The sequence below is a fragment of the Aquarana catesbeiana genome, linkage group LG05 (assembly GCF_042186555.1).
Source record: "Aquarana catesbeiana isolate 2022-GZ linkage group LG05, ASM4218655v1, whole genome shotgun sequence".
Lineage (NCBI taxonomy): Eukaryota > Metazoa > Chordata > Amphibia > Anura > Ranidae > Aquarana > Aquarana catesbeiana.
The window spans coordinates 591,113,085-591,128,595 of record NC_133328.1 but is presented as its reverse complement, the minus strand read 5'-3'; the positions used below and the strand labels follow the sequence as shown (position 1 = coordinate 591,128,595).

The following is a 15,511-nucleotide window of genomic DNA, read 5'->3' as shown; positions in this document are numbered from 1 at the left end:
GAGTGGATTTCTGTCAGAAAAACCATCCAAGATTTTTCCGATGGAAATACCCCTTGTGTGTACGGGGCATCAGAGTCACAAAGAAAGTTGTTGCTGGAAGCCTCCCCTGTGCCAGAGGATGTGATAACACCCAGCATATGTCACTGACTGTAAGCACATTAAGCACAGTGCATGTTTGCTGATGTGCACTGGTATCTGCATTCCAACGTTTTTACATGCACTTTTATCCTCACTTCCTGGAGCCAACAAAGGGTCTACAACATGGCAGAGGAGCCAAATTTGACACGCATTACCATGCATTGCTCTTAAAAAAGTAGGGCTTACTCTACATTTTTTTTTGCCGCGCACCAGTGTGAACTGCTCCCACTCACATATCTTATTTTTTATGGCTCCTTGCATTGGCATGCATTGAAAAAAATGTGTCATCTGGTGTGAATGGACCCTAAAACTCTATTGTGTAACATTACTAAGTAGGAAGCCCAGATTGTACATGTAATGACCAAGTCTTGCTTCCTCCTCTGTGTTTGCATTAACTTGATCACATTTTTTCAGAAATATAAAACATAAACATATTGATTTACCAAAGAGAAATCTGTTTCATAGTTCCTAAAGTACTTGACAGAGAAGCCTTCCTGTTGATTGGCAATTTCATCCACACATTGGGCGGTCACCATGTCTAATACAGATGATTGAACCTAAAGAAAATACGAAAAATTTATAATAATAATTAGAATGATACAAATTAATAATAATATTAACTGTGGCATTTATTTTGTAATAATTGCAATTCAGTTCTACAACTTTCTGAATTAATCAAGGGTAGACATATGAAATCAGAATTCAGGAACCAGTTGGCACAATACAGGAGCCAGGAATAAACTATATTGCCAAAAGTATTGGGACATCTGGCTTTACACACACATGATTTTTAATGGCATCCCAGTCTTAGTCCGTAGGGTTCAATGTTGAGTTGGCCCACCCTTTGCAGCTATAACAGCTTCAACTCTTCTGGGAAGGCTCTCTACAAGGTTTAGGAGTGTGTCTATGGGAATGTGTGACCATTCTTCCAGAAGCGCATTTGTGAGGTCAGGCACTGATGTTTCTTCACTGGAACTAAGGGGCCAAGCCTAACCCCTGAAAAACAAGCCCACACCATAATCCCGCACCACTGATTTGGAGGGATGGCCCAATACTTTTGGCAATATAGTGTGGTGGATGAGTGAATTTGGGTGGAGGAACTTGACTGGCTTGCACAGAGTCCTGACCTCAACCTGATAGAACACCTTTGGGATGAATTAGAGCGGAGACTGTGAGCCAGGCATTCTCGTCCAACATCAGTGCCTGATCTCACAAATGCGCTTCTAGAAGAATGGTCAAACATTCCCATAGACACACTCCTAAACCTTGTGAACAGCCTTCCCTAACAGTGAACAGCTGTTATAGCTGCAAAGGGTGGGCTAACTCAATATTGAACCCTACAGACTTAAGCCTGGTACACACGATCAGATTGTTGGCCAACCGAGCGTATGATTTTTGTCAAAAGGGCGTGTGCCTGGATCTTGTCTTGCATACTAACGGTACACAATTGTCGGCCAACAAGCACGAACGTAGTGACGTACTACGAGGAATTTCAGATCTTGAGCGCCACCTTTTGGGCCTCTTCTGCTAATTTCATGTTTGGTGAGCATTGATTCTGATCGTGTGTACGACTCTTTAGACTGTGATGCTATTAAAGTTTATGTGCGTGTAAAGGCAGGTGTCCCAATACTTTTGGCAATATAGTGTATAGTGTATGTAAAGGACTAGGCACAGGGACACTGACAATGCATGCAAGTACATGCAATGTACATACACTGAAAGTGTATGAAAGATAGTCACTAGTGTCTCATACACAGTAAGTTTTAACATGTTGATGTAAAAATTAAGTTTCAATATTAAATCTGCAGCTTTCATTGACATAAAAACTGACAATCTTGCCATGAAAATCCTTGTTCATGTACTTTCTATTATAAGGAGACAATACTTTGCCCCTGTCTCTATGGTGTTGTCACCCAGCCACACAGGCTTCTGATAGAGATTACAAGTTTCACCACACATTGCACAGGCATGGTTCACTGTTGTCACCATCAGAAAACAGGCTCTGAGACATGGCTTGCAGCCATCACAGGAAATGACTGCAAATAAGTTGCAGGAGATCAGCAGCACTGAGATGTAGCAAACAAGGGTGAAAAAAGGGTGAAAACCAGGGCTTTGTTTCTCAGAGAATAGGTGCAGGAACTCAACCATGCCCGCCACACACACATACCTGTCAAATGGCATAAAATAGTAGCTCTTCCCTCTGCATACAACCCCTCCCTCCACTGCTCTCATCTTCTCCCCCTCCTTAAAAGCTCCACCATCTGTCATATTTCTTAGCTTTGTTGCAATATTAAGCTGAAGCACCTATCTGGCTTTAGTACCTCCCAGCATACTATACTATACTACAGTCACTTGCAAGGGATATCATGCAGTAGGAGCATCAACAACTGGTCACCAGGGAAAAAATTTAAACCACTGTGGGTGCCGCCTACCACGCACCCTCTCCTGCCCATGACTGCACTGAACCCTGGGCACCTGTTCTGTATCTCCCTTGTCCCTGTCCGGCACTCAGTGGGATCTGCGCAGGAGATCTGACCTGTGGGAGCTACTGGGAGATAAGCTATCACTTGTAAACGCAGAAGCTGGACTTCAGTGTTACCAAGTGATAGTGGTGAGCAGGAGGCAGAAGACCTGAGCCAGAGGTGGTGGAACTGAGTTCCCCCTAGTTCCTGCTGAAAAAAGCCCTGGTGACAACTATTTTATTAAAAAAAACATGACAACTGTTTATGGTGCATAGAGCTTTGGCTAATTAAATATCATTCAGTTTTGGGTTTACATCTACTTAAAACATTAAAATTACTGTATTTAGCTGTTTTTAAGTATTTAGGGGTGCAATCATAAAATCATTTGCAGAGTCCTGGGAAACTTCTTGCACATTAATTCTGTGTGAATGGGAACAAGATTGAGGCCTCATGCACACTGGACATTATAATAACATTAGATATGGATGGGTGGTGCTGCGCTAATCCTAAATGTATAAACTAAGATCATAAGGTATATATCAATATAAGTAGCTCTGATCAGATCTTGCATAAAAATAAACAATAGAATAGATAGAATAAATTATATATAATAGTGACAAAATCAAGGGTGGTAAAACTAATGACAAAAACAATAAATTAGAGGTGTGAAAACATAATCATGAATAACCACATACTAAAAAACAATCATCACCAGAGATTCACTTGCTAATAAAATATATACACTAGTATAAAATGAAATATGTCCTCTTGGGTAGGTGCAAATAAAAATACACAAAGTGATTAATACTATGTGCAGAAATACAACTCATAAAGTGACACTGTGCAACGGTGTATCTGGATAAATACAGCATGAATAACAAACATGCAACGCCTAAAGTGACAATGTGCAAACAAAGCGTTCAAGCAAAAATCATCAAAAATGTCCCCAACCTTTAGGGGTATCCACCTATGGGCTTCAGCGCATCCCTCACAGTCCTGGGTCCAGGGTATGGTTCTCTCAGGTGTAGTGCAGGGGGGTATATATAGGATGATAAAGCAGGATGGACCCAATAGTGTAATATTGTTTAGGTAAAATATCAGCTTTTATTCAGAAAAATAAAGTACTCACATAAAAACAAATACACAGCGATTTGATCCGACGAGCGGCAAGCTCGTGAGCCTCTAGCAGTATATGCAGCGTGACGTCACACCACACGTGACTTCATGAAGTCACGTGTGGTGTGACGTCACGCTGCATATACTGCTAGAGGCTCACGAGCTTGCCGCTCGTCGGATCAAATCGCTGTGTATTTGTTTTTATGTGAGTACTTTATTTTTCTGAATAAAAGCTGATATTTTACCTAAACAATATTACACTATTGGGTCCATCCTGCTTTATCATCCTATATATACCCCCCTGCACTACACCTAAGAGAACCATACCCTGGACCCAGGACTGTGAGGGATGCGCTGAAGCCCATAGGTGGATACCCCTAAAGGTTGGGGACATTTTTGATGATTTTTGCTTGAACGCTTTGTTTGCACATTGTCACTTTAGGCGTTGCATGTTTGTTATTCATGCTGTATTTATCCAGATACACCGTTGCACAGTGTCACTTTATGAGTTGTATTTCTGCACATAGTATTAATCACTTTGTGTATTTTTATTTGCACCTACCCAAGAGGACATATTTCATTTTATACTAGTGTATATATTTTATTAGCAAGTGAATCTCTGGTGATGATTGTTTTTTAGTATGTGGTTATTCATGATTATGTTTTCACACCTCTAATTTATTGTTTTTGTCATTAGTTTTACCACCCTTGATTTTGTCACTATTATATATAATTTATTCTATCTATTCTATTGTTTATTTTTATGCAAGATCTGATCAGAGCTACTTATATTTATATATACCTTATGATCTTAGTTTATACATTTAGGATTAGCGCAGCACCACCCATCCATATCTATTCACTTCCAAGGTCAGGTGTGTACCCGATTTGGTGCAAGCAGCTTTTCCCATTTTAGCGACTGATATAACATAACTATTCTTCAGTTATAATAACATTATTAAAGCGCCAGTAGCCTTGCAGTGAGTTTTTCAACTTTTTTCAACGTTTGTGCAATAGTGTTTTTTAGTGTTTATTAGCGTTTTTTTAGCGTTTTTCCACGTTAGCAGTTTTTTTTTTTTCAAGACATTTTTTTTTTTTTTAATGGATCAAAAATGTTAAACTCTGGTGAGTGACTTTTTGAGCGTTTATCGACATTTATCAGCGTTAGAGCATTTTTACAGCTGAAACGCCACTGCCCAAAATTGCTGATACCAGCCTATGTGTGCATGGACACATAGGATAACATGATGGAGAGTTTAACCACTTCAGCTCCGGACCATTTTCTGGCCAAAGACCAGAGCACTTTTTGCGATTCGGCACTGCGTCGCTTTAACTGACAATTGCGCAGTCGTGCGACGTGGCTTCCAAACAAAGTTGATGTCCTTTTTTTCCCACAAATAGAGCTTTCTTTTGGTGGTATTTGATCACCTCTGCGGTTTTTATTTTTTGAGCTATAAACAAAAAAAGAGAAAATTTTGAAAAAAAAGCAATATTTTTTACTTTTTGCTATAATAAATATCCCCCAAAAAATATATAAAAAAACATTTTTTTCCCCAGTTTAGGCCGATACGTATTCTTCTGCATATTTTTTGTTAAAAAAATCGCAATAGGCGTTTATTGATTGGTTTGTGCAAAAGTTATAGCGTCTACAAAATAGGGGATAGTTTTATGGCATTTTTCTTAATAATTTTTTTTTTTACTTGTAATGGCGGTGATCAGCGATTTTTATCGCGACTGCGACATTATGGCGGACACATCAGACACTTTTGGCGCTATTTTGGGACCATTCGCATTTATACAGCTATCATTGCGATTAAAAATGCACTGATTACTGTGTAAATGTGACTGGCAGGGAAGGGGTTAACCAGGAGGGGGCGCTGCAAGGGTTAAGTGTGTCCTAGGGAGTGATTCTAACTGTGGGGGGATGGGCTATGTGTGACACAACACTGATCACCGCTCCCGGTCACAGGGAGCTGTGATCAGTGTCCTGTCACTAGGCAGAACAGGGAAATGCTTGTTTACATCAGCATTTCATCAGCATTTCCCCGTTCTTCCTCTCCGCGAGACAATCGCAGGTATCCCCGCGGACATCGAGTCCGCGGGACCCAGGGTCAGACTCACGGAGCTTGCGGTGGGTGTGCGTGCGCGCCTGCTATCCGGACCTCGCGAGATCACGTACAATAACGTGATTTCGCGCTGCAGGAGCCAACCTGCCGCAGTGAAACTGCGGCGGCTGGTCCGCAACTGGTTAATGACTGTAGCAAAAGAACGTCTACAGCCAAAAACAGCTGTTGTAAATCCGTCAACAAACGCCCAGTGTGCATGAGTCCTGAATGTTATCCAGCTATTTTATCTCCAGGTTGAATGGAATCCATAGTAAATTAATATTTGTTTCCAATGATCATCAGCTCCATCAAGTGGCTATAATCATTCATTCTATTCTGTGTGAATGAAGAACATTTGACCTGGAGAAAAAATAGCCTAGAAACATTTGATTTTTCCCCCATTTACACAGAACAAATATGCATGACATTTTACAGGATGAAAAGCCCTGTAGCTTTTTTTTTTATAACTACATCCCTAATTACTTAAGAGCAGCTAAATACAGTAATTTTGCCCCCATTCTCACAATATGAATGTTCATGATATTTCATATTACAAATAGCTCTGCCATTTTTTATAAATACACCCAATAGTGTATAGAGACATTGTGGAAAGACCACTATAACATTTTTTTTTTACTATACTCATTTTACGGTGCCAAGGATATAATGTGTAACTCTTTTTATTAATGAGAAATCCCAGGCAACAAGTGATACCTTTCAGTGAGCTACTAATGCTAGTAAGATAACAATGCAGCTGTACTAAAGTCAGAAAGTTCACTCAATCTGTAATACTGTGATATTTAGGCTGCTTTTGCTGGCCCCTCCTTCTGAAAATGCTAGCTATCTGGTTATTATTTTAATCCAGTGGCTTCTGAGCCATGGACACATAATAACAAATATTTATACAAATCAGTTCTAAAAATGTTGAACACAGGTACATTTAAAACCCTCAGAAAGTACTGAAGCCCATAAATCAGTGTGACTGCTGGGTAGCATTTTTTTTGACTGCTGAGGTCAGTAATGACAAGCTACATGTGCTGCCTCCCGCAGTATATGGTTATGCAGTTGCATTTGTGTTTACAGCCTACACTCTTTTCTAGTTAATTGTTTTTTTTATTATGCTGCCACTTTGTAACCATTGTTGGTATTATGTTTGGTATAAATTTTCATTATTTTCCTTCCTTCCTTATTCTGATGTAATTTCCTTTTCCTTTTGTGTGAGCGTCTTCATCCTCCCCTTAAAGACACACATTGGGGTCAGGAAAGTCAATATGCATTTTGACCATCCTAAACACTTTAATTTCAAGTTTTCTGCAGCTTGTTGTATTACCACAACATTCTGTGTGCAATAAAGACATTTGTGGATGCCAAGTGTTTGGTAAGTTCAACTATCTGATGTAATGTAGATTGTCTACAGTCAATGGAGTCAATTCACTAAGAGTTAAAAAACAGCTAATAATATGCAGTAAAATACCCTCCAGTCCATACCAGACCCCGAAGGGTTTGTGACGTCACCTGGTGGCCCCGACCAATATAAGAAATGTCAGATGGTGGAGCCTGCAGTAGGCAGCCAGCCTTCTCCAGCCTTTTTTTCTTTTCAGGTCCGGCGGACGGCGGGCAGCATGATTGACAGGGAATTTACATCGAGGCACACTATTTTTTTGTTTTTTAGTAAAAGATTTGTCAAAAACTGTGTGTGTGTTTTTGTTACCTTGTGACACTTTTTTGGTGAATGGGTAGGGGTACGATGTAAGGGGGCTTAAAGGAGGCTTCCAGATTCTGATTAGCCCCCTGCCCGCAGACCCCCCACAACCACTGGCCACAGTTGTGGGGATGAGGCCCTTGTCCCCATCAACATGGGCACAAGGTGCTTTGGGGTGTGGGGGGGCAGAGCCCTGCTGCCTCAAAGCACCCACCCCCCCATATTGAGGGCATGTGGCCTGGTATGGTTCGGGGGGGGGAGGTGCTCACTTGCCCCCCCCCCTTTTTCCTGACCTGCCGGGCTGCATGCCCAGATAAGGGTCTTTTTTTTACAATCAGCTGTGAGCGGGGAACACAGCTGATGAGTCATCGGTTGTTAAGGACGCGGTGGCTGGCTTCCTGGCCCGCTGCTTAGCAACCAGCTATTTGTCAAAAAACAGCCGGGGGTCCCCCACCCCCCAGGCTGTTTTTTGACAAATACTGCATGTGAAACCACCAGCAAAACCCTGGTGGGGATTATCACATGCTTTTTAATAAAATACATTCAACCTACCTCTGCAGCTGATGCATTTACGGAAATAGCTTTGGAGTAAACACCGTCCCACACCAGCGTGAAGGTTTCCATGTCTGGGACACCTTTTGTTTGCTCTTCAATATCCACAGTCATATTGCTTCCATACAAAATCTCATATGATAGTAACGGGAACTCTCCTGCGGATTGTAACAGCACAAAGAAAACTTTTAACAAAGTAGGCTTGAGGCTGAATTCCAGGTATGGCTTTATAGCATAGTTACATTAGTCGAGCTTGGACAATTGTAAGTATACATACGCCATACCTGTTACTACAGTAATTGCTGTAATCTTCCATGACTCCTTCTGCTGTTCTCTGATTGGATGAGATGTAGATGAAGTCACTGCCCCACCTCTCCACCTCATCAAATCAGAGAACACCTTGCAATAATTGATAAAATTCAAGGCATTCTGTGAATGGCACCAGTGCTGAGCAAGTGATCTCCTGTGTTCACTATGCAGCAGGGTAGCCACTCGGTATGGGACCCAGAAGATAGCGACAATGACTGTAGTGGCAGAGACTACCGCAGTGACTTTGCTCTTCCGTGGGGGTCCCATAGGTATGGCATATGTATACCTACATTGGTCCAACATAACTATGCTATAATATCCATACTTGAAATTCAGATTTAATGTAGATTATTATTATTATATATTGATAAAGCATACAAACAAGAAACACCACATAATATTGATACATAAACATGACATTAACAGGATCTGGCTATTTGATTACTCATTGCTACTTCCAACTATTTCTGTAGGCCTGACCTTCAAGCCCCATTCACACCTGGCATAGCGGGAATGCACGTTTGACCCAAACCACGAACCCTATTAAAGTCTATGGGACCCAAACTTGAAAAATCAAATGTCCCCATTTTGAAGGCTTATATGAAAGTTATTGGCCATAAAAAGTGTAGGGGGCCCGGGTACTGCCCTAGGGGACATGTATCAATGCAAAACATTTTTTTCTAAAAAGATTGTTTTTAAAGGAGCAGTGATTTTAATGACGCTTAATGTGAAACAATAAAAATGAAAAATTCCTTAAATATTGTGCCCGGGGGGGGGGGGGGGGGGGTCGGGGGGGGGGGGTCCCCTTAGTCTGCATGTAAAGTGGCACATCTGTACCTGTGTATAAAACCTGCTGCAGCAAAACTGACATATATAAATAAAAAATGACATTTAAATTGATTTTCAGGGCTGCAAACCAATGCCAGCAATAAAAAAAAAAAAACAGCATTGGGGTTCCCCCAATCCATACCAGACTCTCCCTGTAGGAGGTTATGGAATCTGCAGCTGGCTCAAGGTCAAAGAGAAGGGAGGTAACAACCTGGTGATTGAGAACCACTCTACTATAGAACCCACAAATAACAGAAGAGAAAAAAACTAAGAAAAACGCTTGAAAATAAGCCTGGTCCTATAACAGGAACATAACTTCCCTACTAGAAAGAAAGAAAGAAACAGAATATAAACATCAGAGAAAAAGATTCTGACCTATAGAAAAGACAGAAACACGGGACCATTCCTCCATAATAAGGACAGTTTAGATGTAAGCAGATTAGTTAACCGAAATCTATTATATCAGGTCACAAGAAGAAAACTGCAAAGTTATATATGACAGGTATAATTATATAAAGGGTTTAATCTCATGATGTGTCCAATATTATCACACCTCTTGTTGAATTGAAGGTCACTGTATACACATTTTGGGTGTCATTCGTTTCCATAACCACACTGACTGTATCTGGTTGTATAGACAGCAGATTATTTAATGCTGATTGAACATCGTCTGCACTTGCATCAGCTGACAACAAATCTAGAAAAAGAAATTATATAATATAATAACAATTTAGTAAAACCATAAAACGTCAGCTACTTGTACTTCAGATTTAGCTCAGTGACATCACTCTACTAGTGTGCTTCTATTAAGTTGGTGAACCCACCAATGGTCAAGCATTCATAAAAATTCCATAACTAATCTTATTTGCTCGAGGGATAATTGGAAGTCTAAGGAAAGCTGATTATATTATTATGTTGCCTAAATACAAGAGGAATATGGATCTTTACTTGGATCATTGTGCTTTAATATTTGGAGGGGTCAGTGGTATTGTACACAAAACAGGTTAAAGATGCTTCACTGCAGCAAAATAACAGTCCATATCAGTGGAAAACAACTTAGATAATAGCCAAGAGTGTGTTTAAATTTGTAGAGCAGGTAATGGACTTTCATGTGGAAATATTGGTATCTTGGGCTTTGCTGTCCTACCTGCAAGCCTGGAAATGGCATGGCAGGTATCATTAGGTGGAATGGAGGGATACCAGAGAATGCCTGTTCAATCTGTGCTCCATTAGCTTTAGTGGAAGCCTGGGAAGACATTAGGGGTTTAATTGTCCCCTGATGTCTCAGTAAAGAGAAACTGTTAGAGCAAAGTGCTATTAAATATGGGACTATTGGACTCTGTGTGATAGCAATAAAGTTATTGTACAATTAACCACTTTGGCTCTCACAGATGTTTACTCCCTATGGACCAGACCATATTTCACTTTTCTGCTATGCATCTGTTCATGAGTCTATAACTTTGTAATTACTTAGGATAAAAAAAATTGATACATGTATTGTTTTTCGGGTGACCCTAAAGTCCTCTGAGAATTGTTTTAATTTATTTGCATTTTAATGGGAAAAAGAGTAAAAATCTGTTGCTTGCTGCTTGTTCTACTTACTGCAACATTAAAATTACATTTAAGGTACAAAGCATGTTAAAGTTATTTAAAAAAGAAATATTTTTTTTTCTCTTTTTTTTGCATATAGTTAATTTTTCTTATAATGCATGAGTAATTTAAAGTGTAGCTCCACCCAAAAGGGGAAGCTCTGCCTTTTTGTACCCTCCACTGCCACATTTGGCACTGATTTTGACAGGTACCCGCTCCCACTTCCTCGTAAGATCGCCTCACAGCCTTCACCCCGCTGCCCTCTGGGATCTGTGTGTGTCCCAGAAGACAGCGGGACCATTCAGAAAGCACAGCGCGGCCCTTGCATGTGCAGTAGGAAACCAACTGTGAAGCCTAAAGGCTTCACTGCCGGTTTCCCTTACTTGCAATGCCGGCATCTGCACCTGAAGCCGATGGACGAATCGGCTTGGGGTGCCCACATCGCGGGATCCCTGGACAGGTAAGTGTCCCTAAATCACATATTTTTTAACAGTAAATCTTTAAAGATAACAATGTATACATGTGGTTTTTAATTTTTTTTTCAACAAATAATTTAAAAAAAGAAATAAAATAAGAGCATATCCTGGTTAATTAAGAGTTAACTACATCTCTGTGCACACAATCAGGGGCGTTGCTAGGGGGTGGCTTTTGGGGCTATAGCCCCGAATCTGAGGCCAATAGCCCCGAGTCTCTGGAGGGGTCCCCAAGGGGGGGGCTCTCTGGGGACCCTTATGTAAGTGGGGGGGCTCTCTGGGGACCCAGATTTAAGGGGGAGGCTCTCTGGGGACCCTAATGTAAGGGGGCCTCTCTGGGAACCCTGATGTAAGTAGGGGGGTTATCTGGATACCCTGATGTAAGGAGGAGGCTCTCTGGGGACCCTGATGTAAGGTGATGTAAGGGGGGCTCTCTGGGGACCCTGATGTAAGCGGGGGGCTCTCTGGGGATATATATACACACCCACATGTATATTACCGTATATACATGTGTATGCCCGCCCAAGCGTAACACTTTCTTTACTACGCTGCTATGGGCTCTAGCCCCAGATCTTTTGTAGACCTAGCAACGCCCCTGCACACAATAAACATTCCTCTGTGTCAGCTGCCGCTCTCTAACTCACAGACTGCTGTCTGACAGGAAATGGAGGAGATAAGTCAGCTAGTGTATTACTTTTGTTTTGGTTTACAAATGTTATACTGAATGCTCACTGTGATTGGCTGTCAGAGTGATCATTCAATGAGGAAGGCTTCTGATTGGCTCCCAGTTATAGGATTTGGAGCTCATCTTTCTACAGACACCAGGTCTCATGAGGTAGTGCACGGGAGGGAGCAGGGGAGATAAGAAACTTCAGGCAATCTCCTGGACGTACAGGAGACGCCTTGTGTACAGAGGGGGTTTTATGTACATAGTGTAAGATGCCAAAGGTAGGCAACTGGTTAATAAATAAATTTAAAAAAATGTCATAAAGAATGTTGAAAAGATATTTAAAGCCCCTGCCCTTACATACACGCACATAAAGACATTCAGCAGCTGCACCTATGTATGAAACTGAACACAAAACCAGCACTTAACAGAGGCACTAGTTCTAAATACAGTCCAAAAATATAGCAAATAAAGCGCATGTGTCACAATCATTAATATGTCTTATTCTGTTGGATCTTAAACCCGCAAAAAAAAGGTCAATGTGCAGGCTGATCACAAGCTTATTCTCCTTCCCACCGATGATGTTCTCAAGAAGAATGAAAATAAACACAATATAGTGTAGTATGTTCAATATTAATAAATCATATGAAATAGTGATATTATATGTGCTTACATTCAATAAATATTTTTCGTGCACCATATCACCAAATCCAAACTGCCTCAAATATTTCTTCTTTATATACCCTTACCCTGACATTTTTTAAACAGGTCTTTTATAAGCCACTGTGCAATAATTTTGTTGCTGTATCTGTTTTGAGACTGCTCCTCCTCGGTGGTTCCAATATGAAATAAACAAAATACAAAAACACTCAAATAGTGTAATACTGCTGTACATTTACCACTAAAAGTGAATAAACTACTCACATTGGATATCATAAAATGCGCATATCCCTTTAACCTTGTGAAGATTCCAAAAAGTGCAACGTGACCCACAAAATCACTCCATGTTTCTTACCAGACTTCCAAAAAAAGGCGTTTATAAACCCTTCTGACTGCTTTCTTCTACTTGGCTCAAACCATGGATGTTGATACAGCCAAAAAAAACACACAAATTAAATATAATGCCACTTTAAGAATTGTAAATTATAAATAAAAAAAGCCACTCACATAAGACATTTGAAAATAATGTATGTCCCTTTAACCCAGTGATGAACACACCCAGTGCAGATGCCCATGAGTCGTGAGATCACACCATGCACCTTAACAAATGTAAGCCTTTATGTACACTTTGCTTTTGTTATCTTTTAAAACATCTCCATTTATCAATTCCAGTATTCATCCAGGTTGCCCATGCAAAAACATCAATAGAAAGCCATAGTGTAGCAATCTCCAATATAAAAAAAAAACCTGTTTATTCAATCCCCAATGCACTTACAAACAAATACAGGTAAAAACACAATGATCCTTGAAAGAGGTCATCACGACGAAAGGCGTCAGTGGTGAAGTCAGACACAGAAAGTTCTGTAATTACAGAAGCACTGCAGTGGCCATTTTGGAAGTGGTCTGAATGTGCTTTTACCTGTATTTATTTGTAAGAAATACTAGTTGATGAATGGAAATGTTTTAAAGAATAACAAAAGCAAAGTGTACATTTGTTATGGTGCATGGAGTGATCTCACAGGCATCTACAACTGGTTATTTCATCACTGGGTTAAGGGGACATGTACTATTGTCATATGTCATATGTCTTATGTGGGTGGCTTTTTTATTTATAATATAACATTTTCAAAGCGGTATTACACTATATTAGTGTGTTTGTTTTTTGGCTGTATCAACATCCATGGTTTAAGCCAAGTAGAAGAAAGCAATCAAAAAGGATTTTTAATTGCATTTATTTAGAAGTCTCTAAGAAGCATGGAGTGATTTTGTGGGTCACGTTGCATTTTGTAGAATTCTCACAAGGTTAAAGGGATATGCACTTTACATACTATTTGAGTGTTTTTGTTTTTTGGGTTATTTAAAAATCCATATTGGAACCCCTCAAGTGGAGGAGTCTCAAGAGAGATACAGCAACAAATTTATAGCACAGTGGCTTATAAAAAAGACCTGTTTAAAGAATTTCAGGGTAAGGGTAAATAAGGAAGAAGTATTTTTACAAAAATATTTACAGACAGTCTACTGACTGGAATGGTACCAGCTGATTGGAGAAAAGCCAATGTAGCACCAATATTTAAAAAGGGCCCAAAATACATCCCTGGGAATTACAGCCAGTTAGTCTAACATCAATAGTATGTAAACTCTTGGAGGAGATGATAAGGGACTATATACAAGATTTTAGTAATGAGAACGGTATCATTAGCAGTAATCAGCATGTATTCATGAAGAATCGTTCTTGCCAAACCAATCTACTAATCTTCTATGAGGAGGTGAGTTTCCATCTAGATAAAGGAAGGCCTGTAGACTTGATGTATCTGGATTTTGCAAAAGCATTTGACACAGTTCCCCATAAACGTTTACTGTACCAAATAAGGTCTGTTGGCATTGACCATAGGGTGAGTACATGGATTGAAAACTGGCTACAAGGACGAGTTCAGAGGGTGGTGATAACTGAGGAGTACTCGGAATGGTCAGGGGTGGGCAGTGGGGTTTCTCAGGGTTCTGTGCTGGGACCAATCCTATTTAATTTGTTCATAAATGACCTAGAGGATGGGATAAACAGTTCAATCTCTGTATTTGCAGACGATACTAAGCTAAGCAGGGCAATAACTGCTCCACTGAATGTGGAAACCTTGCAAAAAGATCTGAACAAATTAATGGGGTGGGCAACTACATAGCAATTGAGGTTCAATGTAGAAAAATGTAAAATAATGCATTTGGGTGGCAAAAATATGAATGCAATCTATACACGGGGGGGAAGACCTCTGGGGGAATCTAGGATGGAAAAGGATGGGGGTCCTAGTAGATGATAGGCTCAGCAATGGCATGCAATGCCAAGCTGCTGCTAACAAAGCAAACAGAATATTGGCATGCATTAAAAAGGGGATCAACTCCAGAGATAAAACAATATTTTTCCCACTCTACAAGACTCTGGTCCGGCCGCACCTGGAGTATGCTGTCCAGTTCTGGGCACCAGTCCTCAGGAAGGATATACTGGAAATGGAGCGAGTACAAAGAAGGGCAACAAATCTAATAAAGGGTCTGAAGGATCTTAGTTATGAGCAAAGGTTGCGAGCACTGAACTTATTCTCTCTGGAGAAGAGACGCTTGAGAGGGGATATGATTTCAATAAACAAATACTGTACTGGTGACCCCACAATAGAAATAAAACTTTTTCGCAGAAGAGAGTTTAACAAGACTCGTGGCCACTCATTAAAATTAGAAGAAAAGAGATTCAACCTTAAACTTCGTAGAGGGTTCTTTACTGTAAGAGCAGCAAGGATGTGGAATTCCCTTCCACAGGTGGTGGTCTCAGCGGGGAGCATCAATAGCTTCAAGAAACTATTAGATAAGCACCTGAATGACCGCAACATACAGGAATATACAATGTAATACTGACACATAATCACACA

The 15,511-nt window shown here is 40.4% G+C and overlaps 1 protein-coding gene across 1 annotated transcript in view; it reads right to left on the bottom strand.

Annotated features, from left to right (window-relative positions):
* The window catches only part of LOC141146079 (fibrocystin-L-like), a 491,542-nt gene that overhangs the window by 269,521 nt on the left and 206,510 nt on the right, over positions 1–15,511 (bottom strand). The window contains exons 18-20 of the mRNA XM_073632839.1: positions 9,766–9,909; positions 8,076–8,233; positions 582–695 (exon numbers count right to left, since the gene is read on the bottom strand). Coding sequence (XP_073488940.1) covers positions 582–695; positions 8,076–8,233; positions 9,766–9,909 — 416 coding nt within the window. The remainder of the gene's footprint in view (positions 1–581; positions 696–8,075; positions 8,234–9,765; positions 9,910–15,511) is intronic.